At 39.8% G+C, this 26831-nt stretch overlaps 1 protein-coding gene and 1 pseudogene across 2 annotated transcripts; both read left to right on the top strand.

Annotated features, from left to right (window-relative positions):
* Positions 1–4266: 4266 nt before the first annotated feature.
* Positions 4267–22597, top strand: DUSP19 (dual specificity phosphatase 19). Of its 2 annotated transcripts, none has more exons than XM_003921791.3 (4): positions 4267–4658; positions 9190–9236; positions 13208–13360; positions 21954–22597. In XM_003921791.3, the coding sequence occupies exons 1-4, from the start codon at positions 4433–4435 to the stop codon at positions 22179–22181; spliced, it is 654 nt and encodes a 217-aa protein (XP_003921840.1). In that variant the 5' UTR covers positions 4267–4432; the 3' UTR covers positions 22182–22597. The 2 variants fall into 2 exon arrangements, with proteins under 2 accessions (XP_003921840.1, XP_039326061.1); XM_039470127.2 differs by having other exon boundaries at positions 13326–13360; positions 21954–22111.
* Positions 18929–21947, top strand: LOC101042529 (ATP synthase F(0) complex subunit f, mitochondrial pseudogene; annotated as a pseudogene).
* Positions 22598–26831: the final 4234 nt, after the last annotated feature.

The following is a 26831-nucleotide window of genomic DNA, read 5'->3' as shown; positions in this document are numbered from 1 at the left end:
TGCACCACCATGCCCAGCTAATTTTTTGTATTTTTAGTAGAGACGGGGTTTCACCATGTTGACCAGGATGGTCTTGATCTCTTGACCTCGTGATCCACCCCCCTCGGCCTCCCAAAGTGCTGGGATTACAGGCTTGAGCCACCGCGCCCGGCTCTCTCATTCATTTTCATTCAACTCCCTGACCTCTCCTACTTAGTCAGTTTGGTATAAATGGGGCTTCTCTATCAACCCTCACTATCAGACCACCTCATTCAGTTCTGTGGCTTTAAATAGCATCCTTAAGCTGATTACTCCAAAAGTTGCATTTCCAGCAGATACCTCACTTATGAAGTCCAGATTCACACGTATAGCTGCCCACTTGGTGTCTCCATTTGGCTAATTGACATCTCCATTTGACTAATATGAGTATTAAACTTAACAGGTCACAAACTTCTCATATTCACATCACCTCTTTCTTGGTAACTGGTAAATATAGTCTTTAGTTGCTTAGACTAAGAACTTTGGAATTATCTGAATCACCCCACATCAATCTACTAACAGATTCTCTTGGCATAATTCTCATGTATCCCTAGAATCTGAGTACTTCTTACCTTCCCTTCGCTGCCACTCTAGCCCAGGCAACTGTCATCTTCCATCTGGATCTCTGTAGTAGTCTCCTAACAACAAGCAGGAAAGGGGCTTCCATCCTGCTCCCTTTCCTTATAACAGCCAGGAAGATCCTTCTATGGCATCAGCAATATCATGTCACTTGTCATAAATTAAGTTTCCTGGAAGCTGACTGAGGTAGAGTTTAGCATGCAAGACTTTTTAAAGAGTGCCCTTGGGATCAACACTTGTGGAAGGAAAGAAGAAAGCAGAATTGGGCAGACAGAGAAGGCAAGTGGTTATACAAATCCAATGACAGACAGGCTTAGCCAACCATATGTTAGCTTTTTAAAGCTGGAATGGCTCCTCAGAGTTGTCCCAAATTGGGCTAACATGCAGACCTTTATGCTCCCTCACCAGTCAGTCATGGATGTGGTCTATTCCATGAGGCACACAACCTCAGCAAAGCAGCCCTCTACAGCTGCAGCAGCCCCTGAAGTGATTGTTAACAGTCAGCCAATAGCACCCATGGTAGTAGGACAATGAATAGACAATATTCATTGAAGAGGGATCTGGGTAACACAACACAGGATCCATCATATGACTCTTTTCCCTAGTTCCCTCCAGTGGCTTCCCATCTCACTCAGACTACAAGCCAAAAGTTCTTACCAATTCTCTCTGTCCACATCTCCTCCAACTCTTTCCCCTAATTTGCTTATTTAAAGCCATATTAGCTACCCAGATATTTCTTGAACCTCTTCATCTCTTACTAGTGTGCTCCTGTTTCCGCACTTGGCATAGACACGTCAAATCTCTCAGAAGATTTAAATACTTGGCTATTGATCTATTCTCCCAAATATCTACAGGGCTAGCTTCTGCACTTTATTCAAGTTTCTGTTCAATTTTCACTGTATCAGAGGTACTTTCTCTTACCAACCTAAAGCAAATAACATACTGCCCTCCTATTCCATTCCCTTATTTTGCTTGATATTTTTTAGCATTTAAATTATGACCTGGCCGGGCTCGGTGGCTCACGCCTGTAATCCCAGCACTTTGGGAGGCCGAGGCAGGTGGATCACGAAGTCAAGAGACTGAGACCATCTTGGCCAGCATGGTGAAACCCCGTCTCTACTAAAAATACAAAAAAATTAGCCGGGCGTAGTGGCACGCACCTGTGGTCCCAGCTACTTGGGAGGCTGAGACAGAAGAATCGCTTGAACCCAGGAGGCGGGTGTTGCAGTGGGCTGAGATTGCACCACTGCACTCCAGCCTGGTGACAGAGCAAGATTCCATCTCAAAAAAAAAAAAAAAAAAAAAAAAAAAAAAAGACAGAAAAAGAAAAAAAAAATTATGACCCAGCATGGTTATATTTGTTTCTTGCTCCCTTCACTTGGCTACAAGATCCACGAAAGAGAGGACTTTGTTTTAATTCACTGCTGTATTTGCAATGAGTGTAACAGTGCCTGGCACATAGTTGATGCTCAATAAGTATTCATTAACTGTAATTATTTTGGAAGCAGGGCAGTATTTTACAGTAAATAAGAGTTAAGTCACTGGACTAAAACAAACATAGGTTTTATTTGTGATTCTAAACTTATGAGTTGTGAAATATAGAATATGTGATATGCTTTCTCTGTACCTGAGTTTTTGCCAGTTGTAAAATGAAGATGATTATAATAGACTGCATAATAGGCTTGGGATCAAATAGGACAATGTGTGTAAAGCATTGTTAAGCAGCTAAGGGATAATACTAAGAATCTAAAATTGTTTATAAGCACAGTGCCTAGCATGCAGTAAGCGCTTAATAGCACTTGCTTTTTAAATCATTATTATGATAAATATATGAATTGATTTATAGTTAGAGTTGTTTTTGATGAGCCTGAGATTATTATTTAAAGGATGCAAATAATTTCTTCAGTTTTTCATTTTAGAATGCCCTGTATATAGCCTGAGCTTATATTGTCCTCTTTCTTTCTTTCTTTTTTTTTTTTTTTGAGACAGCGTCTTACTGTATTGCCCAGTCTGGAGTACAGTCTGGCACAACCATGACTCACTGCAGCCTCAACCTTCTGGGCTCAGTTGATCCTCCCACCTCAGCCTCCTGGATAGCTGGGACTACAGGCACATGACACCACACCTGGCTAATTTTTTGTATTTTTGTATTTTTTAGTGGAGTTGGGGTTTCATCATGTTGCCCAGGCTGGTCTCGAACTCCCAGGCTCAAGCAATCCACCCATTTTGGCCTCCAAAGTGCTGGGATTACAGGTATGAGCCACCATACCGGGCCTGTTCTCTTTTCAAGAGGGAGAAATTTGGTTTATATCTCAGTCTGCTCAGGCTGCTCTAACAAAATACCATGAATTGTGTTGCTTAAACAACTGAAATATATTTTTTTACAGTTCTGGAGGTTGAGAATCCAAGATCAAGGTGCTGGTGTATTCAGTCCCTGGCAAGAGCTCTCTTCCTGACTTGCAGACAGTCAGCTTCTCTTTATGTCCTCATACCATCTTTCTTTGGTTCATCTCCCAGAGGAGCTGGGAGATCTCTTCCAGCTCTCCTGAAGCCACTAAACCCATCATGAGGACCCTACCCTAGGGTCTTAGTCTAATCCTAAATCACATCCCAAAGGTCCCGTCTTCAAATACCATCACCTTGAAGTTTAAAGCTGTAACATATGCATTTTGAAGGGACAGAAATATTCAGTCCATAACAGTTTAATTTTATGTCAGAAAGTTTCAACAACACAAATTTTAATATGTGGTATTGGAACAAAAGTTTTCATAAGTGCAACTTCTTCATTTTATGTATGTGTTTATACGTTGTGTTGAAATCTATTTAAAATTGGATTTATTTGAACAGGGGTTTGAAAAATTTATCTTTAAGGAATCTTGTGGTTCCTTTTGCAAAATTTTTGTTTGGTAATCAGAATCATTGTTCTATAATTTATCTGTTTTATACATTTGGACGCTTACACAATTGATTTTCGTAATTCTTCGTATGGATGGACTTGCTGCAATTCTTCATTAGAGTGTATATTTACTGTACGAAATGAAAATGTAGGCGGAAAGTCAGAAAATACATAAATTTTAAGCTCTTGTCAATCTACATATATGAGCATAAATTTTAAAAAGAAATCTTTTTCCCGGATATTTAAACTGTTGCCTCACAAATATGCAAAACAACTTTATCTAGTAAACGTTCCTCCTGCAGTAACAGCAGAAGGAGAAGATGTGAAGGACACGGGAAGCGAGAAGTAACTTTTAACGTCTGCTCCAGCCCTCCTGGACTAGCCTAAAAGCAGACGGTCAGGAAAGGCTTTGGAACACAGCATGATTTGCAAGGTGACTCCGCCGGCCTTACTCACGCGGGGGCGATACCCAGGTCAGACCGGATCGTCTATGGCCACTGCTGTAAGGGACACCAACAGAATAAATCAAAAATCGCTGCCTTTGAAGAACCAGGATATATCCCTCTTTCCAGCGAAGTCTTATATTTTACCATTCCGCGTATATAATAAAGCTAAATTTAAACAGCAACAATAAGATCTCCCCCCAGTGGATCCCTTGAACCTTTAGGGAAAACGCAGGTTTTTACTCGACAGGAAGAAGACACAGCATCCAATCGGCACTTGTGTCTCAATGACCAATCAAATTTCGCCTTACATTGCGTCGCTGGGAAAAACGCAGCTGGACGACTCCGCCTCCCGGCCTGCGGCGGCTGCTGCTACCTGGGTGGGCCCTCAGCTCTGGGGCTGTCTTTGTTACCTGGGCACTAAGGGACGAGCAGTTCAGCCCTCGTCTGTGCTTGCTGGATTTGTTTGTGTTTGTTCCCAGCCACTGCTCATGTAATGCACTCCCTTAACCAGGAAATTAAAGCATTCTCCCGGAATAATCTCAGGAAGCAACGCACCAGGGTGACAACGCTGACTGGAAAGAAAATTATAGAAACATGGACAGAGGCCAGAATTCATGTTGTGGAAGAAGTAGAGCCGAGCAGTGGGGGTGGTTGTGGTTATGTGCAGGACCTTAGCTCGGACCTGCAGGTTGGCGTTATTAAGCCATGGTTGCTCCTAGGTGAGTATATCGACTTGCCACTGAATCACTGAGTCCTTTTAGCCAGATTACGTTCTCATTTTCCCCCTTTATGCGTAGTAGTCTGTATTATCAGCTATCCTGCGGAAAAGCTGAACTGTTTACTTGTTTTGGATATGGAACTTCCATTAGCCAGCTAGAGCCGTTTCTGCCGCACAGTGTACCCACAGGAAGCATAGATGCTATTCTAGTAGCACTTGGCACAGCCTGTTTGAATTTTAGAAAAGCTTTCTTCCAGTTTCCCTAAGTTCTCTGGAGAATAACACATTGATGTTGCGTTTCTTTGGATTATAAAAGATATAGTTAAAAAAATGACAATGTTTTTATCAGGCAGAACTACAAGTGACAAGGGTTAAAGTTACAGAAAAGTTAATACTTGAAATAATCCTGTGCTTGCTGGCCTGCGCAGCTCTTACAAGCTATGAGGAATACATGCCTCTTGTGGCCACATCTATTCATGGTGTTTGTTTCTGGAGTGTTTAGGAGAAGGGGAGCTTTTATTTTATAGCTATGAGTCTGAAGGTTTTATGATTTTTTTTTTTTGGCATTATGGAAATACCAAGTCCCTATACAAGCATAGTTCACAAATAGCAAATGAAGCAATGTTATAAAAGTACAAACTTATTAATTTGGCAAGAATATGGTATGGTGTTCTTAAAAAAATAGTCAAGAGTGTTTTCAAGTACGTCTGAATTATTTTCCTTTATGCATAGCGAAATTAAGACTTGGAAAGACTAAATGACTTGTCACTACGCAGCTAAGGCGTTCTTGAGTAGACAGAAGATTGAGAAAGAACCCAAGTACTGTTCACCTAGTGCCTCACTCCTTTTAGGAATCCTGGGAAGTAGGGATTATCAGCTTTGTTTTAGAAATAGAAACCGGAATTTAAGATTGGTGAAGTAATTTACACAATGTAACACACCTAGTAAATAACAGAGGTAGGCATCAAACCTGAGTCTGATGGACTCCTGCTGTGCATTGTTAGACTAGATTGCTTCAACAGACCAAGTTTTCAGCCCTGCTCTCCCTCTAATTTACTAGATTAGCTGGCTCAAGTCGTTTATTCTTTCTGGTTCTCCAAAAAGCCTTTTGTAAAGATGAAATAACAATATCTGCTTATGTCATTGGACCCTCCTGAGGTTGTTGTAAAAGGTTTTTGATGCAAATCAATTGCAGCATACATGAATTATATATTAAACGAATTGCTACATAGGCTATCTTTAAATTCACCAAATGAATATCTCTAATTAGTTTCTACAGCCCTGTGAAAAATTATATCATATTCTTGTCACATTTACAGTGAAAAATCAAGTTATTTAGGTAATCTGAAACGTTCACCTAGGCCTTGCTCACCATATCTAGGAAAGAAAATATGTCCCGCCACATTTTTCGGTTATTTGGTTTCCGCTGTAGTAATTATGGCTTAGAATAATTATGGTAGAAATTTAATTTATCATTAACCAATTTAGGGTCTTCATGAGCTTTGCTTATTATTATTTTTTTGTGGACTTATCCAAAGTGAGCTGATCAAGTTAGTGTTCTCAGATTGGCGTTGGAAACCTCCCCAGGATAGTGGGAGAGTCCTGGGAGGAACTTCTGAAATTAGCCTTAATAAGGTCTTCTCTGAACAACCTTCTCTCTTCTGAAAGTGCACCTTTTTATGCCTAATTACATGTGCCTTATTCCTGAAGGACCCATGGGTGGTTACATCTCAACTTCTTCTACATGAATGATGAAAGAGTTGTTTCTGACCAGACTTAGTTTATGTTTAGGAGACTGGGGTTTTCTGCAGGTTGGTTCTAAGAGCTTCCTTCACCTCCTCAACGTGACACAGCTTCCTTAGCTATCACCCATGACTGATGGCTCTGGGAAAAAAAAAAAAAAAAGTGACACAGCTTCTTCCTATTATCACATGCCAAACAACTTTTGGTTTTGGTGGTGAATAAAGAAAATGAAGAGTTGTAACAATGTAATCTTCTTTAGTTTATAAACTCTAAAAAGTGATTGAATTTTAAAAATATTACATAGGCCCTCAAATCATTTAAAGGATGGATAAAAGTTTTTAGACAGCATTTTTGTCCAAGGTGTTGCAAATCACACACACACACACACACACACACACACATGTAATTCTTTATTACTTATTTATTTTGAGATAGTTTCTCAAAATAAATGCAGGCTGGAGTACAGTGGCATGATCTTGGCTTACTGCAGCCTCTGCCTTCTGGGCTCCAGTGATCCTCCCACCTCAGCCTCTGAATAGCTGGGACTACAGGTGCACACCACCATGCCTGGATAATTTTTTGTACTCTTTGTAGAGATGGTGTTTCACCATGTTGCTGAAGCCAGTCTGGAACTCCTGGGCTCAAGCAATCCGCCTGCCTTGGCCTCTCAAAGTGCTGGGATTACAGACATGAGTCGCCACACCTGGCTAAACCACCAAGTTTCAATTCTTTGAACCTATTTTTTCCCCCTCGAATTGGTAGGGCTTTCTACATTAGAAAATCGAATTTTAAAAAAATTATAAAGTATTTCAAATTTATAGAAAATAATAGGCAAATTTCAAAATTACAGAAAATAATTACAGAAAATAATAGGCAAAATTACAGAAAATAATAGGCAATTATGTATATGTCACCCAGCTTTAACAAATGTTAATATTTTGATAGGCTTTTAAGTAGAATAAAACTGAATGTGCGCTCAGTGAGGAACCTGTAAACTTGGTATTATCAAGAAGATATTGGCCAAACAGCATACTTGTTGGCCTTACAGCTACCTAAAATCACATAAAGTTGGCTGAATTCCCAGATAGGTAAGTTAAAAAAAACTTTATGAAATAGAACCTAATTCAGGAAAGTAAAACGCTTGAAATCTTGAAGTTGTGGAACTCACTTTATTTTAACTAGTTGTTCTCCATATGAACTTGCTTATTAGCTGGAACCAGTTTCCAAGTGTGGGAGATCTGGGAAGCCGTCTGTGACAGAAAGAGATTGTAGAAGGGCACAGCCCTAGTGGTAAATGGAGTGTGGGTGGGATCCTGCAGACCAACAGCATTTGCTCTAAGCTACTGGGTGTTCCCAAACCAGCTGTCATGAAGTCATCTTGTGGGTGTGTGGTTTTTGTAATATCCTTTTTTAAGTTACAAAAGAAAGAGATGTTTATTGTAAAAAGTCAGAATGAGCATAAAGAAGGAAAAAAAATCACTGAAACCCCACTATTAACATTTTGTTCTATATATACTTTCTGTCCATTTTTTAAGGATATACATATTTTATGTTCTTATAAAAATGGATGATGGTATTTTGTAATCTGCTTTTATCAACAGATATATTGAGAACATCCTTTTTCCTTCATTTCTTTTCTTTAATTTTCTTTCTGAGATGGAGTCTCTCTCTGGTACCTGGTCTGGAGTGCAGTGGCACGATCTCAGGTCACTGCAACCTTCACCTCCCAGGTTCAAGCAATTCTCGTGCCTCAGCCTCCCATGTAGCTAGGTTTACAGGCGTGCAGTACCACGCCCGGCTAATTTTTTTATTTCTCTTTCTATTTCCCCTCCCCTCCCCTCCCCCTCCCCTCCCCTCCCCTCTCCTTCCTTCCATCTTGCTGTGTCACCCAGGCTGGAATACACTGGCATAACCATAGCTCATTGTAACCCTGAATTCCTAGCCTCAAGGGATCCTTCTGCCTTATCCTTCTGAGTACCTGGGACTACAGGCATGCACTACCATGCCTGGCTAATTAAAAAAAAATTTTTTTTTTTTCTTTGAGACAGAGTTTTGCTTTTGTTGCACAGGCTGTAATGCAATGGCATGATCTCAGCTCACTGCAACCTCTGCCTCCCAGGTTCTACTGATTAAGTGATTCTCCTGCCTCAGCCTCTGGAGTAGCTGGGATTACAGGCATGCGCCACTATGCCTGGCTAATTTTTGTATTTTTAGTAGAGATGGGGTTTCTCCATGTTGGTCAGGCTGGTCTCGAACTCCCAACCTCAGGTGATCTGCCCACCTCGGCCTCCCAGAGTGCTGGGATTATAGGCATGAGCCAGTGCGCCTGGACACTAAAATATATATAAAATTATTTTTCTATAGATAGGGTCTCACAATGTTGTTCAGGCTTAGATTTCTTATTTTTAATGGTGGTAACGACTGTATTTCACTACACAACTGTACCTTTTTTTTTTTTTTAAATTTAATGCAACAGGTATTATTGGGCTTTTAGTGTTCTTTTGTTTTTGTTTTGTTTGTATTACAAACAGTACTATGGTGAACATCCTTACAGCCAATGTTTACAACATCTATAACTTTTAGGACAAATTTTTAGAAGAAGAATTTTAGAGTCCAAGAGTTTATGTGGAATGACTGTTTTCAAATTGTGCTTCAGAAAGTTGGACTAAGATGCCTTCCAAGTTGTTGGTCATTTTTTTTTTAAAAATAACAGAATTGCTGTAGAAATTTATATAAAAGGTCAAGACGATTATATTTATGTTCAAGGTGGTATCATTTATTTCTTCTAGGGTCACAAGATGCTGCTCATGATTTGGATACACTGAAAAAACACAAGGTAAAAAAGATGTTCCCAGCACTTTGGGAGGCTGAGGCAGGCGGATCACAAGGTCAAGAGATCGAGCCCATCCTGGCCAACATGGTGAAACCCTGTATCTACAAAAAATACAAAAATTAGCTGGGCGTGGTGGCGTGGTGGCGTGGGCCTGTAGTCCCAGCTACTCGGGAGGCTGAGGCAGGAGAATTGCTTGAATCCGGGAGGCAGAGGTTGCAGTGAGCCAAGATCGTGCTATTGCACTCCAGCCTGGTGACAGAGCAAGACTCTGTCTCAAAACAAAAAAAAAAAGCTTTAAATCTGGCGTCATATACACAGAATATTTAGTTGTTTTCTTCAGGAAAAACTGTGTTGGTCCATCTTTGATATATTACAGAGTTTATTTGATAACATTTTGGCTATCATTTTAATGTAGTTGAAAAAATAATTGGCATATAATTCAAATATGTGGATCTGTAATCCATCTTTCCAGTTTTACATTCTTCTCGATCTCCTTCATGTACCCTCGTGAACCTGACCTTGGAGGCATGTCTTTCTTGCCTGTGCTTATGTAGTTCCTCTGTGTGAGATAAACTTTCCTTCATCTCTACTTGTCAAAGACCTTCCCATGCCTTGAGTCCCAATTCACATACTATGTCTTCTCTAATGCCATTTCTAGCCACTCTACTCCATACAACTGATGATTTATTACATATTTACTCAAAAGAATTTTTAATCATCTACCATTTTGTTGAGCACTGTTTCAGTTCATAGAATTACTGCAGTTACAGGAGTGCATGAGATTCTTGTTCACTTGAAGACTATGACCTAAGGAGCAGATAGCGAAGAGAGACAGATAAGCAGCCACAGAACAGCGTGTCGTCTGGTTTGATGGGGAAGTGCAGGGTGCTGTAGAAGTGCATAGGAGATGATGCCCTTAGCCTGTGTTTGGCTTGTTTTGTTTTGGGGGGGTTACGTGAGTTAGGGGTGACTTCCTGGAGAAAGTGATGTTGAAATTTTTCCCTGAAGAGGTGGGGAAAGGAGTCAACAGCCTGTAATCTCAGTGGTTTGGGAAGCCAAGGCAGGAGAACTGGTTGACGCCTGGAGTTCAAGGTTATAATGTGCTATGATTTTGCTACTGTACTTCAGACTGGGTGACAAAACAAGACTGTCTCAAAAAAAGGAAAGAAAAGTGTTCATACAGAATAAATGGTATGTGTGAAGGCCCAGAAGCAAGAGAAAGGCTAATGCTTTCAGGGACAGAAAAGTTCAGTGACCCTGGAATAGAGAGTGTGAGAAAGAAGGGCACCAAGAGACAAGGCCAGAAAGGTAAGCTTGAGCCAGATCACAAAAGGCCAGGTAAGCCAGAGTAAGTTGTTTGGATTTTATCCAAAAGACTGTGGAAAGCTGCTGAGAAGTGACCTAGAGATGTAGCAGGATCAAATATGCAGTTTAGAAAGATTTTTAATTAGAAGCAGTATAGAAAATCGACTGGAGGGTTGCTCAAGTTAGAGATGGGGAAAACAGGTATTAAGCTAATGCAGTAATCTAAGGAAAAGATGTTAGTGGCTGAGATTCAGATGTAGTGAAGATAGAATTAGGTAGACGTGAGGGATTTTTTTAGAGGGTAGAATTCTTACAATTTTGTGATTGATTACTTATGGGGCAGGATAGAGACTGGGGCTAAGGGAGAAGGAGGAGTCAAGGCTGATGTCTAGCTTTCTTTGATAACTAAGTAAAGTTATTATTCCATGAGCTTGAGAACAACATAGAAAGAACAGGCTTTAAAGGAAAAACAATGTGCTCAGGCTTGAATATTTTAGATTTTGGGTGATGTAGATCATCTAGGTGGGTGGATATGTAGGGTGTGAAGTTCAGATTATAGGTGAATATATAGATTTAGGAATCTTTCACTTCTAAGTAGTTACTGAGATCGTTGGAATAGATGAAGTTGCCTGGGGAAAAGTGTAAAGTAAGAGAGAAAAGGGTCTTTGACAGAATCTTATCACAGAACTGAAAAATTGAGGAGTATCACCCTATATGGAATGATCAAAGGAAGAAGAGTCTGCAGTGGAAAAGGAAGATCTAAAAGAGGCCAAAAGAAGATAAAACAAAAAGATGGTGTCATGGAAGCTAAAGAGGGAATAGTGTTTTAAGGAGGATAGAGTCAGCAATATCAGATGCTGCAGAAGTTTAAGTACAATTAGGACTAAATTATGTCCATTGGACTTGGTGACAGAGAGGTGGTTAAAAAAGTGCATTTGTGGAAAGTTTCATTTGAATTGGAGGCCAAAGCCATATTGCAAAAGATTGAGAAGTGAAGAAGTGATAGCACGGGGTGTAGGGAGGGAAGAGAGAGGAGCCATAGGTGAGGAGAGGGATGGGAGAACTTTGAGCATGCTTGCTGATGGTAGAGGAAGGAATTGAAGATACAGAAAAGCAAGAATTATGGCTATAGGGAGATGCCAAGAAAGTAGGAAGCACTGTGACTCCAAGCACAGAATCAGGAATGAGCCGTATCGAAGATGCATGAGCACATCCTTCAGTGTTAATCAGAAGGCAGAGGGGAAGTACAGATGTGGACAAAGTTGTTAGTTTTTTTTTTCTTGTTTGTTTGTTTGTTTTGAGACAGAGTCTTGCTCTGTTGCTCAGGCTGGAGTGCAGTGGCTTGATCTCAGCTCACTGCAACCTTTGCCTCCCAAGTTCAAGTGATTCTCAACCTTTGGATTCTCTTAATGGACTTCCTATGTGGCTTCCACATGCTTGGTGGACTTTAGGAAAAGGGGCTCAAATACACAGATAGAAGAGGAGGAGGTTCCTCAAGTGTACCACCTGAAAGAAAATATTTTATAACCACCCCTCCCCTTACTTTTCAGCCAAATTAGTTCATCAGAATCTCTGGGTATGAGACCCTGTAGTATTGATAGTTTTTAAAAGTTCATCAGGTCTCTACTAAAAATAAAACAATTCACTGGGTGTGGTGGCTCATGCCTGTAATCCGAGCTACTCGGGAGGTTGAGGCAGGAGAATCACTTGAACCAGGGAGTTGGAGGCTGCAGTGAACTGAGATTGCGCCACTGCACTCCAGCCTGGCGACAAAGCAAGACTCATCTCAAAAAAAAAAAAAAAAAAGTTCATCAGGTGACTCTAATGTGCAGTCATCCTGGAGAACCATTTTATTAAGTATAGAATATGAAGGAAAAATAGGGAAATGATTCTTGAAAGGAAAGTTGTGTACCACTGATCTACTTCTCCTATTGAAGTTTTTATATGGATATTCACAGACTAATTCAACAAGATTTTACGCATTTTCTGCTAAACTCACTACTCATTTTTATTTGCTTATAACACTAAGTTAAACATATTCCCTACCCCCATGGAGTTTCTAGTGCAATGAAAGAGACAGTCTCTAAGTGGTATGAGCTATAATAGGGCAAGTCCAGGGCTATGAGAATATATAGGCCAGGTATGATGGCTCACACCTATAATCCTAGCACTGTGGGAGGTGGAAGTGGGAGCATCACTTGAGGCCAGGAGTTCAATACCAGTCTGGGCCAAAAAAGTGAGACCCCCCTTCCCCCGGCAAAAAAAAAAGTTAACTGTGTGTGGTGGTACCTGCCTGTAATCCCAGCTACTTGGGAGGCTGAGGCAGAAGGATCACCTGAGCCTAGGAGTTCAAGATTGCAGTGACCTATGATCGCATCATCGTACTCCAGCCTGGGTGACAGAAAGAGACACTGTCTCTACATGATGATAATAATAATAGGAGAGAGAGAGAGAGCGAGAGAGAGAGAGAGAGAGAGAGAGAGAGAACGAACATATAGTAGAAGGAGCACTTCTGATGTGGGATGAAGCAGTATTATCATTTAAGTGAGTTGTATTTAAATTTTTTACCATTCTTGTTACAGATATCAACACCCTTGTCACCCTTGTCTCTTTTTAGATAACTTAATTCATGGGATTTTAAAAAATCATCTTTTTTCTTTCTCTTTAAGGTGACTCATATTCTTAATGTTGCATGTGGAGTTGAAAATGCTTTCCTCAATGACTTTACATATAAGAGCATTTCTATACTGGATCTGCCTGAAACCAACATCCTGTCTTATTTTCCAGAATGTTTTGAATTTATTGAAGAAGCAAACAGGAAGGTGAGTTTTGTTTTGATCCATAGTTCTTCAGAAGCAGAAATTTGAAAGTATGGATTCATTACCCAATCTTTATTATTTTTGTAATGAATCTCTAAAAAACTATTAAGAAATTTCCCTTCTAACAATATTTTATTATTTTCTACAGTTATTTGGTTAATTGCTCTTTTTTTAGTGATATATTTACTTTAACATTAATTCAGTTTCTCATTTTCCTGTGTGTTACTGAGAATTGTTAAGACATAAAATCCTCTACTTACCGAGTTTTTCTCTGTAGACATGTAGTTAGATTTCCTTTGAGAGGTTATAACCACCTGACCTCTCACCAATTTGCAAGATAATCAGAGGGACTATAAAACAGAGACTGCTCTAGACTTATGAGTGTTATGAAATGATGAATGAGATAGTTATTATGAAACTGCATTTTTAGCAATAAAATTTTAAGGCACTCTAAGGACTAAATGTGTATTGCTTTACTTAAATTGTATGACAATGCTGATCAGAAGCTGTCTGTTGGTTTTCTGAAGTTAGAAGATCAATAGCCAATATCATATAGTACTTCAATCTTGTTATTGGATTCAAGTCACCATTCTGACAGGCAAGGTTTCTTGGTTGGCCGTTATTATTATTCCTTGAAATGGCATCATTTTTTAGTCAGCAAATAATTCGTACAGACTTTATGTAAGATATGTAGATGGGAAAGTAGGAGCATTTACAGAGAGAAATAACTCTTCTGGAACACCTAACAGTGACAGGATTAGAATCGGGTATAATTGAACTCTGGCCTACCTTCTCTCCCTTCTACTTTTTCTCCTTCTCAGTTTCTCTCCCTCTCTCCCTTCTTTCCTTTAATTTACTAGTATTTATTGAATGCCTTAGGTGCCCAGCACTATTCTACGTGCCTTCCTAGTAGACTACCTGGAAAATATATAACTATTCAATTCTAGTGTCCATCAACTTTATTTAATAGCAGATACAGTCATGCACTACATAGTGATGCTTGGTCAAAGATGGACTATATATATGATGGTGATCCCATAAGATTATAATAATGTATTTTTATCATACCTTTTCTATGTTTAGATACACAAATACATACCATTGTGTTACAGTTGCCTACAAGTCAGTACTGTAACATGCTGTACAAGTTTGTAGCCTTGGAGCAATAGGCCATACCATTCTAGGTTTGTGTGAGTACACTCTGTGATGTTTACAAAGGAAGAGGTTTTTTTTTTTTTTTTTTTTGGAGACAGAGTCTCTCGCTCTGTCACCCAGGTTACCCAGGCTGTAGTGCAGTGGCGTGATCTCAGCTCACTGCAACTTAGGCCTCCTGGGTTCCAGCAATTCTCCTGCCTCTGCCTCCTGAGTAGCTGGGACTCTATAGGCATATGCCACCATGCCTGGCTTAGTTTTTGTATTTTAGTAGAGATGGGATTTCACCATGTTGCTCAGGCTGGTCTTGAACTCCTGAGCTCAGGCAATGAACCCGCCTTGGCCTCCCAAAGTGTTAGGATATAGGCATGAGCCACTGTGCCTGGCCAAGGAAGAGGTTTTCTAATTCCAAGCCTAATATTAGCCATTCTGTTTTCTTGTGAAAAAATTTACAGGCTCTGGATTGTTACATTCCAGTGTGTGAGTTAGTAGTTTTAAAAATAAAAATGCTGTTTCTGTATTAGCTCCTTCTCTAAGGAAATGTAGAATATGCCAGAGATGGCAAAGTATAGATATCATCCATATTCATATTAACATTAGATGAGATGTAAATGTTGCAAGTAAAAATTAGAGTGGGTAATAGTATCTAGCAAGAAAAGCAAGAGATTGAATATTCTAATAAGCTTGGAATTTTAAATAAATTTAAAAAGTAAAGTTTGCCTTAATTTGGGCCAATAGTTAATTAGAGTGGATTTCAACTTGGGTTTCCTAAAAACAAAGCCTGAGATGAGGATTCAGAGCTGATGCTTAATTTGAGATGTACAATCTCTAGACAGTGAGAGTGGCAAGAAAGGAAAGTGATTCAAGGTGGGATGAGAAGCAATACCAAGTGATGTGTTTACCCTGCTGGGCTCATTTCACAGTGAGCCGACTGGGAAATAGTTGAGTACTCTGCAGGGACAGCTACTCTACCCCCAAAATATCTCTGGACAGGCAGTGTAAAGAAACTGCACCTCAACACAGCTTGGGGGGGACACGGAGAGATATTTATCTACATGGCTTTCTGTCAGCTCTTGTTTCCCGTTGGTCAAAGTTTACCAGTGGGGATGTAACCAACCCCACAGTTCTGGTTATAACATTTCACTCATTCAGCAACCACCTCGAAGCCCAATCTAATGCCCTGTAATACAGCTTTTCGACCAAGTAAGAAATAGAAAATCCAGAACTCAGAGTATGCCTGTCCAGAGTACGCCTGTCTATGCTGTGAACATCATGGAGGAAGAGTCCCTTCTTTGACAGACAAAAGTGAATGGACCCAAGGGGAGAGCAGTCAGCCATGGAGGTGGGGGCTTAGGTGGAGCATGCTGAGAGGGTCTGTGAGATGGTGGCACCATAAGAATCTGAGGAGTTGCAGAAGATGTTTCTGATAAGATGAATTAGATTTCAGCAATATGTTCTACCCTCTCAAGCCTTATGTTTCATACTGGGATCCTAACCTCAGCCAGTATTTCCCTTCCCTGAAAACTCAGTGCAGTGATGCAATCTCAGGTCATGTTAACTCCACCTCCTGGGCTCAAGTGATTCTCCTGCTTCAACCTCCCTGGTAGCTAGGATTACAGGTGCACACCACCATGCCTGGCTAATTTTTGTATTTTTAGTAGAGATGGGTTTTTGCCATGTTGGCCAGGTTGGTCTCAAATTGCTGACCTCAAGTGATCCACCTGCCTCAGCCATCCAAAGCACTGGGATTATAGGCTTAAGCCACCATGCCTGGCAGACAAATATATATTTAGCTTTAGCAATAGAATTCTTGAATTTTTTATATTTTTTTAAGAAAAGATCTCTTCATGGCTTTGTCTATTTTATATTCGAGTATTACTAAATCTAATTACTCAGTGAACTACATGTTTCAAAGCTACTTTTCTACGCCCTCGTTTGTTGTGTTCACATACAGTTGCCAAGTGGAATGGTTTCCATTTCCCAAGTCTTTCCTCGTTTCTCTCTGAACTTGTAAAACTCTGGTTTCTCTTCCTTCCTTTATACCTAAAGGGACAGAAATACACCTGAGAGGAACAGTGATGGTAGTTTCTATAGCCCAAAGAGTCCTTTTAGGAACTAAATTTATTGGTCCCCTCTTTTTATGGTACAAAGTATGACAATGTATATTTGATATTTCATGTTTATTATTTATAAGATGTGATTTATGCAAGTAGTCCATGTTCTTTGTAGAAAAAAATGGAAAATACAGATAAAAATTAAGATCACCATACTTCCACACTTAGATATAAGCCTGCTTTTTTTTTTTTTTTTTTTGGCAACTTCATGACTTTTATTTGTGGTGCCTGTGCTTTATCTTGAAAATACCTTCTCTGCCCCAGACAGTGGCCAGGAACAGGGCAGCAAAAAATAGAAAAAGTCCTTCCCTATTGCACATGGACCCTATATACAGGCCCACCTGCCTAAGGCCAGCGGGACTCTTGGCACATTCTTGGATCCCTGTTCAGGAGGGGAGGGGTGAAGGGTGACATCACACGTGAAATGGGGACCTCCAGGTCTTGAGTACTGATCTTTGCTCTTCTTGGTCCTCAGTTCCTTCCTGGTCTCGTCTCCAGCCCTGGTCCCCTCTATGTAGCCTGCTTTTTGTATTTAATGATATTAAATCATTTTAAATTTTTGCATAGTATTCTGGTAGTTGGTGATTCCATAACTTATCCTATTTCCTACTATGAAACATGTAAGCTGTTCATAGTTTTTTGTTCAATATAAGTAAAAGTTCATTAGAGAAACAATATGAGTCTAAATAAGTACCTAAATTCACTTAAGTTTTTAGATGCGTCTGTTACCAGTAGAGGGTCATGACTGCAAGTTGTCCAGGTTCTTGGTGTTTTGAACATAGTTGGACAAAATGCCCAGCAAAGCAAAGAAAGAATGAAGCAACAAAAAAGAGTGAAAGCAGGGATTTATTGAAAGCGAAATCACACTCCACAGTATATTTGGCCCACAGGAGTGGGCCAAAGCAGCAGGCTGAGGGACAGCATACAAAATCTTCTTCCGTCCAAATACCCACTAGAAGTTTCCCATTGGCCACTTCATGCTCACCTCATGTAAACGAAGTGGTAGTCTGCAATCAGTCTGATTGGTTGCAAAAAGCAGCCAACCAGAGGCTGAAGGGAAGTTACAAAGGTCATGCTTCTGGCATCCGATTGGATGCCAGAAGCAACCAATGACAGGCTAGGGTGAAATTACAAAGTTATACTTCTGTGCAAACAAAGAATTGGCCTGCAATCAGTCTGATTGGTTGTGGACAGCAAAGTTCCCATCTGACATGCAGAAAAGGTAAGGGGTTTGCAAAGACAGTAGCCGCTCTTCCTTTTGTTATTTAGGCATGGAAAGTTACGGTTTTCCTTTCCATTTAGTTCTAGGAAGTCGTTGTGAATCAGCCTTAGGTTCCCTGCCTCCAGACGTTATTCTCCTGCCTTACTTCTTCCAGTTTGTTTCAAAGCAGTCTACCCATCACTTTTTTGTATTTCTCATGTTTACTTTGCCCTCTACTACTGTGGAGAGTCATGAGTGGACTAATCTGACCTGTGCTCCTCAAAGCGTGTCCAGTTTGCTACCAGACCTCTGCAAGATTAGAAGGTTGTGTCTGAATATAAACCAAGACATTGCTTAGTTCATTTAGAGATTTTGGCTACTCCCTCACCCCACCCAAAAGCTGAATTAAGCAGTATATTTTTAGTGACGATTTTCATTCCACTGCAGAATTCTTATTTCATCATAGGTGGTTGTCAAATACTTGCAGACTACCACATTATGCTCAAGGTTTTTTTTTTTTTTTAAAGTTCTGGGGTACAGCTACATGATGTGCAAGTTTGTTACATTGGTAAGCGTGTACCATGGTGATTTGCTGCACCTATCAACCCATCACCTAAGTATTAAGCCCAGTATGCATTAGCTATTTTTCCTGATGCTCTCCCTCCTCCTACCCTGCCCCACCCCAACAGGCCCCCATTTTGTGTTGTTCCCTTCCATGTGTCTATGTGTTTACACTGTTCAGCTTTCACCTATCAGTAAGACATGTGGTGTTTGGTTTTCTGTTCCTGTGTCAGTTTCCTAAGGATAATGCTTCCATCTCCATCTATGTCCCTGCAAAGGACATGATCTCAGTCCTTTTTATGGCTGCATAGTATTCCATGGGTTATATGTACCATATTTGCATTATACAGACTATCATTGATGGGCATTTGAGTAGATTCCATGTCTTTGCTATTGTGAATAGTGCTTATGCTATCATTGATGGGCATTTGAGTTGATTCCATGTCTTTGCTATTGTGAATAGTGCTTATGCTCAGGTATTGTGAATAGTGCTTATGCTCAGGTTTTTTTTTTTTTTTTTTTTTTTTTTTTGGAGACAGAGTCTCACTCTGTTGCCTAGGCTGGAGTGCAGTGGCATGATCTCAGCTCACTGCAACCTCTGCCTCCTGAGTTCAAGTGATTCTCCTGCCTCAACTTCCCAAGTAGCTGAGATTACAGGGACTTACCACCACGGCTGGCTAATTTTTGTATTTTTGGTAGAGACGGGGTTTCACCATGTTGGCCAGGCTGGTCTTGAACTCCTGATGTTGCAATCTGCCCACCTCAGCCTCCCAAAGTGCTGGGATTGCAGGTGTGAAACATCACACCTGGCCATGCCAAAGTTTTAATGGAAGTCTAATATAAGGGAAAACACCTGGGCTTGGCTTAGTTACTATTCACAAATATTAATTACTTACTTTGAGAATATGTGAGGGATACACATTGCTGTCCTCAAGGAGCTCTCAGTCTAGTTGTAAACTATACATAACAGCACAAGAACAAAGAGAACTCTATGAAATGGAAATATCATAGCAGAATTACTATCTGCCTGTAGCATAATTACTACTAGCCCATGGCAAAATGGTGATTTGAATTTTTGAAAGAACACCTTTCTCTCAGAAATGCAGAACAAATTTATTGACTTAGCAAACAGTTATGGAATACCTAATATATGCCAAGAATTGCACTAAATACTAGGCATACAAAGATGGCCAAGACATTCCTCCTGCCCTTATTTTACTTGGAAAGAGGCAGTCTTAGAACAGAAGTCAGAATTAGCTGTACCAAGAAGAGCAAAGGTCTTCTAGACATAGGATAACAGCAAGTGCAAAGGGTAAGAAAATGCTTTGTAAATTGTTTGTTACTGTTTTGAGCTCTGGAAAAGGGATATAAAGTCAATAATTTCTCTGGAAATACTTTTAAGGACAATATGATACCAAAGGAATAATCAAAAGGTTGAAAGTAGGTAAATTCAAAAGCTGTAGAAAAACAGCAGTTATATAAAGCAGAAAGAAGAAAATAATATTACCATTTTGAAACATTAGCTAAAATTGGATGCACAATGTGCAAAACTGAAAATAAAGCTATTTTCATGTTCAAAAGCCTATGTATGGATCATAAAGCCAACTAGTAGCAGGAAATATAGTATAAGCAGGAAATATTAAAAGTGACATTGGAGTGGACAGCAGGACTCCAAGATGGTGTCAGTCGTCCCAGTGAAGGACAAGAAACTTCTGGAGGTCAAACTAGGGGAGCTGCCAAGCTGGATCTTGATGTGGGACTTCAGCCCTAGTGGCATTGCCAGAACATTTCAAAGAGGTTACTACTGGTACTATAACAAGTACATCAACATGAGGAAGGGGAGCATCTCGAGGATTACCATGGTGCTGGGATGCTACATGCTCTTCAGCTACTGCCTTTCCTACAAGGAGCTCAAGCATGAGTGGCTACATAAGTACCACTGAAGAAGAGGACATGCTCCGCACTCCCCGCTATGACCTTCTTGGCTCAAGCCCTTCCATAAGGAACACAATCTCAATCATTGTTGAATCCTTTCCTATCCTAATGGCAATTAACCTCCAAATAAAGGATGACTGGAAAAAAAAGTGAAATTGAAGCTTATTAAGTTTATGATTGCAAGTTTCTTTGGCATATCTAGTTAATTTTACCCTAAATGAAATTCATTAATAATTCTCATCAATTACTTTAGTATAATTTTTAAACATCTTAAGTTTTATAAAAAATGGGTGATCGCTACAAAATGAGAAAAGTTCCCAAGGTGTATAGTGAATCTTTATCTTTTGCTTTTCTTAGATAGAAACTGTTAGAGTTTGGAAATGAGTCATAAATATCTATAGAAAACAGTTTATCCCATGGTAATGTAAGATGTGAAAAAAAGAAAATTGATATTGTCCTTTTTTATATGAGGATTTTCAAAATGTTAACTATTTTGTTATTGATCATATGGCTTTCTTGAAAAGAGACATACTTGCAAATTTGTTACAGCAGATCAAGAAAAGGAATTTTGCAACAGATATATGAATCAGAAAACTGCCTTGCAAAAGTAAAACAAAACAGTCATAACAATAGTATTGTTGATATGTGCTTTAGTATCATGTTCCCCACTGCCCCTCCTCTTTTTTTGTGTGTTGTACCAAATAAAGAATCAGGAAACCAAGTAACTAAAATGTCTAATTCTGGAGGGTGTGCTCACAGTTCACCACATTTCATTTAGATCGTTAACTTTTTAGAAGCTTCAGATGGGCCAAGCTATATCGATGCTGTTCCATCAGAACTATCACATTCATTATTAATACAATATTGCCCTCATAAGCACTGGTCTTGCACTGTCTCTCTTTTCAGTAGGAAAGTATCATTTTCAAGTTACCTGAAACGTTTTTCATTTGTTGACCTCATCCTGGTGTCTGATTGCTTTTGCCACTTTACATTGTTATGAGCTATTTGTGTCACATTTTACTACCTCGTAAGTTTAAATATTTTTAAGTAACTTCCTGCCAGCATAAAATATATTCAAGGGTAGAAACTGTTTTCCTTGCTGATTATTTAAGCAGAGTTGCAAGCCACAGACACTAGTTTCTTTATGAGAACACTATGTATGCTCTGGAACATTGCTAGCTTTCTGTTTAGTTTATAGTTAGGATTTTATTTTGTGTTTCCACATATATTCCCTGTGGTTTTTTTTTTTTTCTTGTTTATATACATTTGTCTACTAAGTTGTTAGGTTTTTATGTGTGCTTTACTGGTACATTTGACCACTAAGTTGTTAGGTTTTTATGTGCTCTTTACTGGATTACTTCAGTTTAGTGCAAGATACTGTTTCAGAATTCCAAACATCATTAAAGCATTTCAATCATGGGATAGTAGCTAAGGGAAGTATAGGTTGATTGATTGATTGAGTTTCCATTCATTGCTGGTAATGAATTTTATTTCAATCATCAAATAAATTGAATCAAATAAATAGATAAAATTGAATATTTACTTTATAATTTCAAGTAGCATAAGAAAGTGCAATTGATTTAATAACCTTTCTCAAATGAATAATGAAGATTTTTGTTTGATTTTATTGTAGGATGGAGTGGTTCTTGTTCATTGTAATGCAGGAGTTTCCAGGGCTGCTGCAATTGTAATAGGCTTCCTAATGAATTCTGAGCAAACCTCATTCACCAGTGCTTTTTCTGTGGTGAAAAATGCAAGACCTTCTATATGTCCAAATTCTGGCTTTATGGAGCAGCTTCGTACATATCAAGAGGGCAAAGAAAGCAATAAGTGTGACAGAATACAGGAGAACAGTTCATGAGTTGCATTGTAGCAGACGATGGACAACTGTAGTTTCTGAATTTGCTTCTAAAGCCATCTTTTCCCTTTTTTGGAAAGTAGACTAGCAAAACTCCTTTTTTCCCTCTTGTCTTTTTAAAGCATAAATGGAGGTCAATTTGATTGTCCTGAACTGTATAAATAAATTTCAAATGTCATTACTTTCTCTGTTATTATAATGTGTGATTAAATGCTTTTGTAAATTGCTAAGAGAAAATAACAGTGTATTCCTAATCATTGCTTTCTGTAGAAGAAAAAGGTTTAAATTTAAAATATGTATTTAGAGCATGGAGAGAATCAGTTAATGAAGTCTATTTTTCTGCAACAGGTTTTATTAAGGAAAAACTTAAAGTGCTACTTAACTTACTATTTCAAAGGGAGGTAAAATTTTTTTTTTAAGAATCTTTTTTTTTTTTTTGAGACGGAGTTTCGCTCTTGTTACCCAGGCTGGAGTGCAATGGCGCGATCTCGGCTCACCGCCACCTCCGCCTCCTGGGGTCAGACAATTCTCCTGTCTCAGCCTCCTGAGTAGCTGGGATTACAGGCACGCACCACCATGCCCAGCTAATTTTTTGTATTTTTGGTAGAGACGGGGTTTCACCATGTTGACCAGGATGGTCTCGATCTCTCGACCTCGTGATCCACCCGCCTCGGCCTCCCAAAGTGCTGGGATTACAGGCTTGAGCCACCGCGCCCGGCCTTAAGAATCTTTTTAAGATTAAAACTGAATACCTTAAATCTCCCAAAAGAGGTAATGAGTATCTGAAGGTTTATACACTATGTAAATAGTGGCTACCGTATTAACAAAATTCTTATGTTCTCTTATGAAAAATATACACTTTTCATTTTGTTTTCTTTTTTTTGAGACAGAGTTTGGCTCTTGTCACCCAGGCTGGAGTGCAATTGGCATGATCTTGGCTCACTGCAACATCTGCCTCCTGGGTTCAAGCAATTCTCCTGCCTCAGCCTCCCAAGTAGCTGGAATTACAGGTGCCCACCACCATGCCTGGCTAATTTTTATATTTTTAGTAGAGACAAGAGTTTCCAAGCCGGGCGCGGGTGGCTCAAGCCTGTAATCCCAGCACTTTGGGTGGCTGAGGCGGGTGGATCGCGAGGTCGGGAGATCGAGACCATCCTGGTCAACACGGTGAAACCCCGTCTCTACTAAAAATACAAAACATTAGCTGGGCATGGTGGAGCGTGCCTGTAATCCCAGCTACTCAGGAGGCTGAGACAGGAGAATTGCCTGAACCCAGGAGGCGGAGGTTGCGGTGAGCCGAGATGGCGCCATTGCACTCCAGCCTGGGTAGCAAGAGCGAAACTCTCAAAAAAAAAAAAAAAAAAAAAAAAAGAGTTTCCATGTAAGCCAGTTTGGTCTCAAACTCCTGACCTCCGGTGATCCACCCACCTTGGCCTCCCTGAGTGCTGGGATTACAGGCATGAGCCACTGTGCCCGATCTCATTTTGTTTTTTTCAATTCTATTTGAGTTTCTTTCTTTCTTCTTCTTTTTTTAATGTATAGATGTTCTCTCATACATTATTGTGAGCTTTTGGTACTTTGAATAGGTGATTTATTCTCTTACATTTTGTGCTTTTTATCTTTGGTGACTAGCATTCTGTTTTTGGATCCTATGTCATGATTTTTTGAGAAAATGTTTGATACTGCAAGATCATTTTAAAGATATGATTTGTTCAGTGGCCTGTTTTCTACTTCAGTATTCTACTGGAGAACATTTTTTTTTTTTTTTTTAAAGATGGAGTCTCGCTCTGTAGCCCAGGCTGGAGTGTAGTGGCATGATCTTGGCTCACTGCAACCTCCACCTCCCGGGTCAGGTTCAAGCAATTCTCCTACCTCAGCCTCCCAAGTAGCTGGGATTACATACATGAGCCACCATGCCCAGCTAATTTTTGAATTTTTTAGTAGAGACGGGGTTTCACCATTGGCGAGTCTGGTCTTGAACTCCTGACCTTGTGATCTGCCCGCCTTGGCCTCTCAAAGTGCTAGGATTACAGGCGTGAGCCACCGCACCCAGCCTGGAGAACATATTTTTAAAGGGTGAAGAGTTATGATTTTGTAAGAAACTTACATACTTTTAGGAGACCTACAGTCATTTACAGTTTTATCTTTGGCCTTTGAATAGGTTCTTTTTTCTTTAATGTCTCCATATTAGCAAGACTGAGCTCTGCACATTATAAATTTGCTTAAAGATTTTAATTTTTTCTTCAGAATAAGGTGTACTTAAAATTAACTAGGACAGTTTTTTTGTTTTGTTTTTCAAGACAGGGTCTTGCTCTATCACCCAGGCTGGAGTGGAGTGGCATGAACATAATGCATTGCAGCCTCTACCTCCTGGGCTCAAGCAATCCTCCTGCCTTAGTCTCCTGAGTAGCTGAGACTACAGCTGTGCACCACCACATCAGGCTAATTGTATTTTTATTTTTGTAGAGACAGGAGTCTTGTCATGTTGGCCAGGCTGATCTCAAACTTTTAGACTCAAGTGATCCTCCCGCCTGAGCCTCTCCAAGTGCTAGGATTATAGGTGTGAGCCACCACACCTGGCCTGATAGTTTCCAGATAGTTTTTCGTGACCTAGAAGATATCATTGCCATGTAGATTTTATTTTTAAAAGTCCTGAGCTCTTCTTAAATATACATTATAGAGAGCAAGCATAGATGGAAAGTGCATATTGAGCACATCTCTGCATTTGAGAAGGCAGACTTTCGTATGCTGTCATGAACAAAAAGTAGAAGTGATAAATGCAAGTTATGTTTTGATACTGCTTATACCCTGACAAGATGCCATCACTTGCATTGCTATGAACTCTTTGCTTCTGCTAAGAAGCAGTCTAAATATAATCAACCTACAGTGAGCTCTTTGAAGTCAACTAAGGCAGGCAGAAGGCTCTTAAATATGAGACCAACGTATAAGGTTGTCTCTATAGTCAGTATCACTGTGGGTTTTCTGGATGAGCCTTCTCCATTCACAAGAAAACATTTATTTAAATACGGTTGATTTTGCTGAGTCCTGTTTAGTTTTCAGCCATTAAATGTCACAGGAAGCCTTGATAGAATTTGTTCATAATGGATCGTGATATTGTTATTATTATTATTACTATTAGAGGCAGAGTTTTGCTCTTGTTGCCCAGACTGGAGTGCAGTGGTGCAGTCTCGGCTCACTGCAACCTTTGCCTCCCAGATTCAAGTGATTCTCCTGCCACAGCTTCCCAAGTAGCTGGGATTACAGGCATGTGCCATCACACCCAACTAATTTTGTGTTTTTTTAGTAGAGACAGGGTTTCACCATGTTGGTCAGGCTGGTCTCAAACTCCTAACTTCAGGTGATCCACCTGCCTTGGCCTTCCAAAGTGCTGGCATTACAGCAAAGCCACCATGCCCAGCCTGGATTGTATATTATTTATGTCTGTAGTTTGTATGCTTAGTTGTCGCCTGCAGTGATCTGGTTAAGATTCAAACATTTGGCTGGGCATGGTGGCTCACACCTGTAATCCCAGCACTTTGGGAGCTGAGGTGGGAAAGTCATGAGGTCAGGAGTTCAAGATCAGCCTGGCCAACATGGTGAAACACTGTTTCTACTAAAAATACAAAAATTAGCCGGGAGTGGTGATGCGTGCCTGTAATCCCAGCTACTTGGGAGGCTGAGGCAGGAGAATCGCTTGAACCCAGGAGGCAGAGGTTGCAGTGAGTGGAGATTGCACCATTGTACTCCAGCCTGGGTGACAGACTAAGAATCTGTCTCAAACAAAAAAAAATTTAAACATTTATATTTTGTATCTTCTATAGAAGTGCCTTGAGCATCAAGTTTGTTTTCATCTCAAATTGTAGTTTGCTGTATTAAAATAGATCAGTGAATATAATTCAGTCTTTTAGGGGTACCATGTAAAGCATAAGGTCAAATATACAATATGTTTATTGCACTTCCCATGGAGATAAATGACTGTCTTTCCTAGTTATTTTAAAAAAGGAACTCTATCATTATAATCCTCTTCCTCACCTAAAAGATATGTACATAATATAGGTCTGTTTTAAAGGAGAGGAAAAATGTTTCAAGGAGTTTTGCTTCTTTGTTTTTTAAATAGATTATTCTGCAATTTTTTTTTTTTTTTTTTTTTGAGATGAAGTCTCACTCTGTTGCCCAGGCTGGAGTGCAGTGGCATGATCTTGGCTCACTGCAACTTCCACCTCCCAGGTTCAGGCAATTCTCCTGCCTCAGCCTCCTTGAGTAGCTGGGATTATGGGCGTGTGCCACCATGCCCAGCTAATTTTTGTATTTTTAGTACAGATGAGGTTTTACCATGTTGGTCAGGCTGGTCTCAAACTCCTGACCTTTTGATCCACCTGCCTCGGCCTCCCAAAGTGCTGGGATTACAGGCATGAGCCACTGTACCTGGCCTATTCTGCCATTTTTTAAAGGAAAGGGAAACTGAAAACAGCATGTCTTTTTAAACATTGAAAAGAAATATAGAGGCTTTAAACAATAAACTGAAAAAGATGAGTAGAACAAAGGCACTGGAGCATATAATTCTATTTATTTGAGGTTAATTGAAGTTAATAATTTTGAAATGGTTTTCGAATTTTATGCTTTAAAACAGGTTTGTGATTACATACAATTTGA

Source organism: Saimiri boliviensis, chromosome 5 (assembly GCF_048565385.1).
Source record: "Saimiri boliviensis isolate mSaiBol1 chromosome 5, mSaiBol1.pri, whole genome shotgun sequence".
In the NCBI taxonomy this organism is placed as follows: domain Eukaryota; kingdom Metazoa; phylum Chordata; class Mammalia; order Primates; family Cebidae; genus Saimiri; species Saimiri boliviensis.
This window is presented reverse-complemented; position numbering and strand designations above follow the sequence as displayed.

Bases quoted from the DNA above. Each gene is read 5' to 3' on its own strand.
- DUSP19 (XM_003921791.3), top strand. From the start codon at position 4,433: ATGCACTCCCTTAACCAGGAAATTAAAGCATTCTCCCGGAATAATCTC. The intron at 4,659-9,189 runs GTGAGTATATCG...TATTTCTTCTAG, and splicing joins TAAGCCATGGTTGCTCCTAG to GGTCACAAGATGCTGCTCAT. The intron at 13,361-21,953 runs GTGAGTTTTGTT...ATTTTATTGTAG, and splicing joins TTGAAGAAGCAAACAGGAAG to GATGGAGTGGTTCTTGTTCA.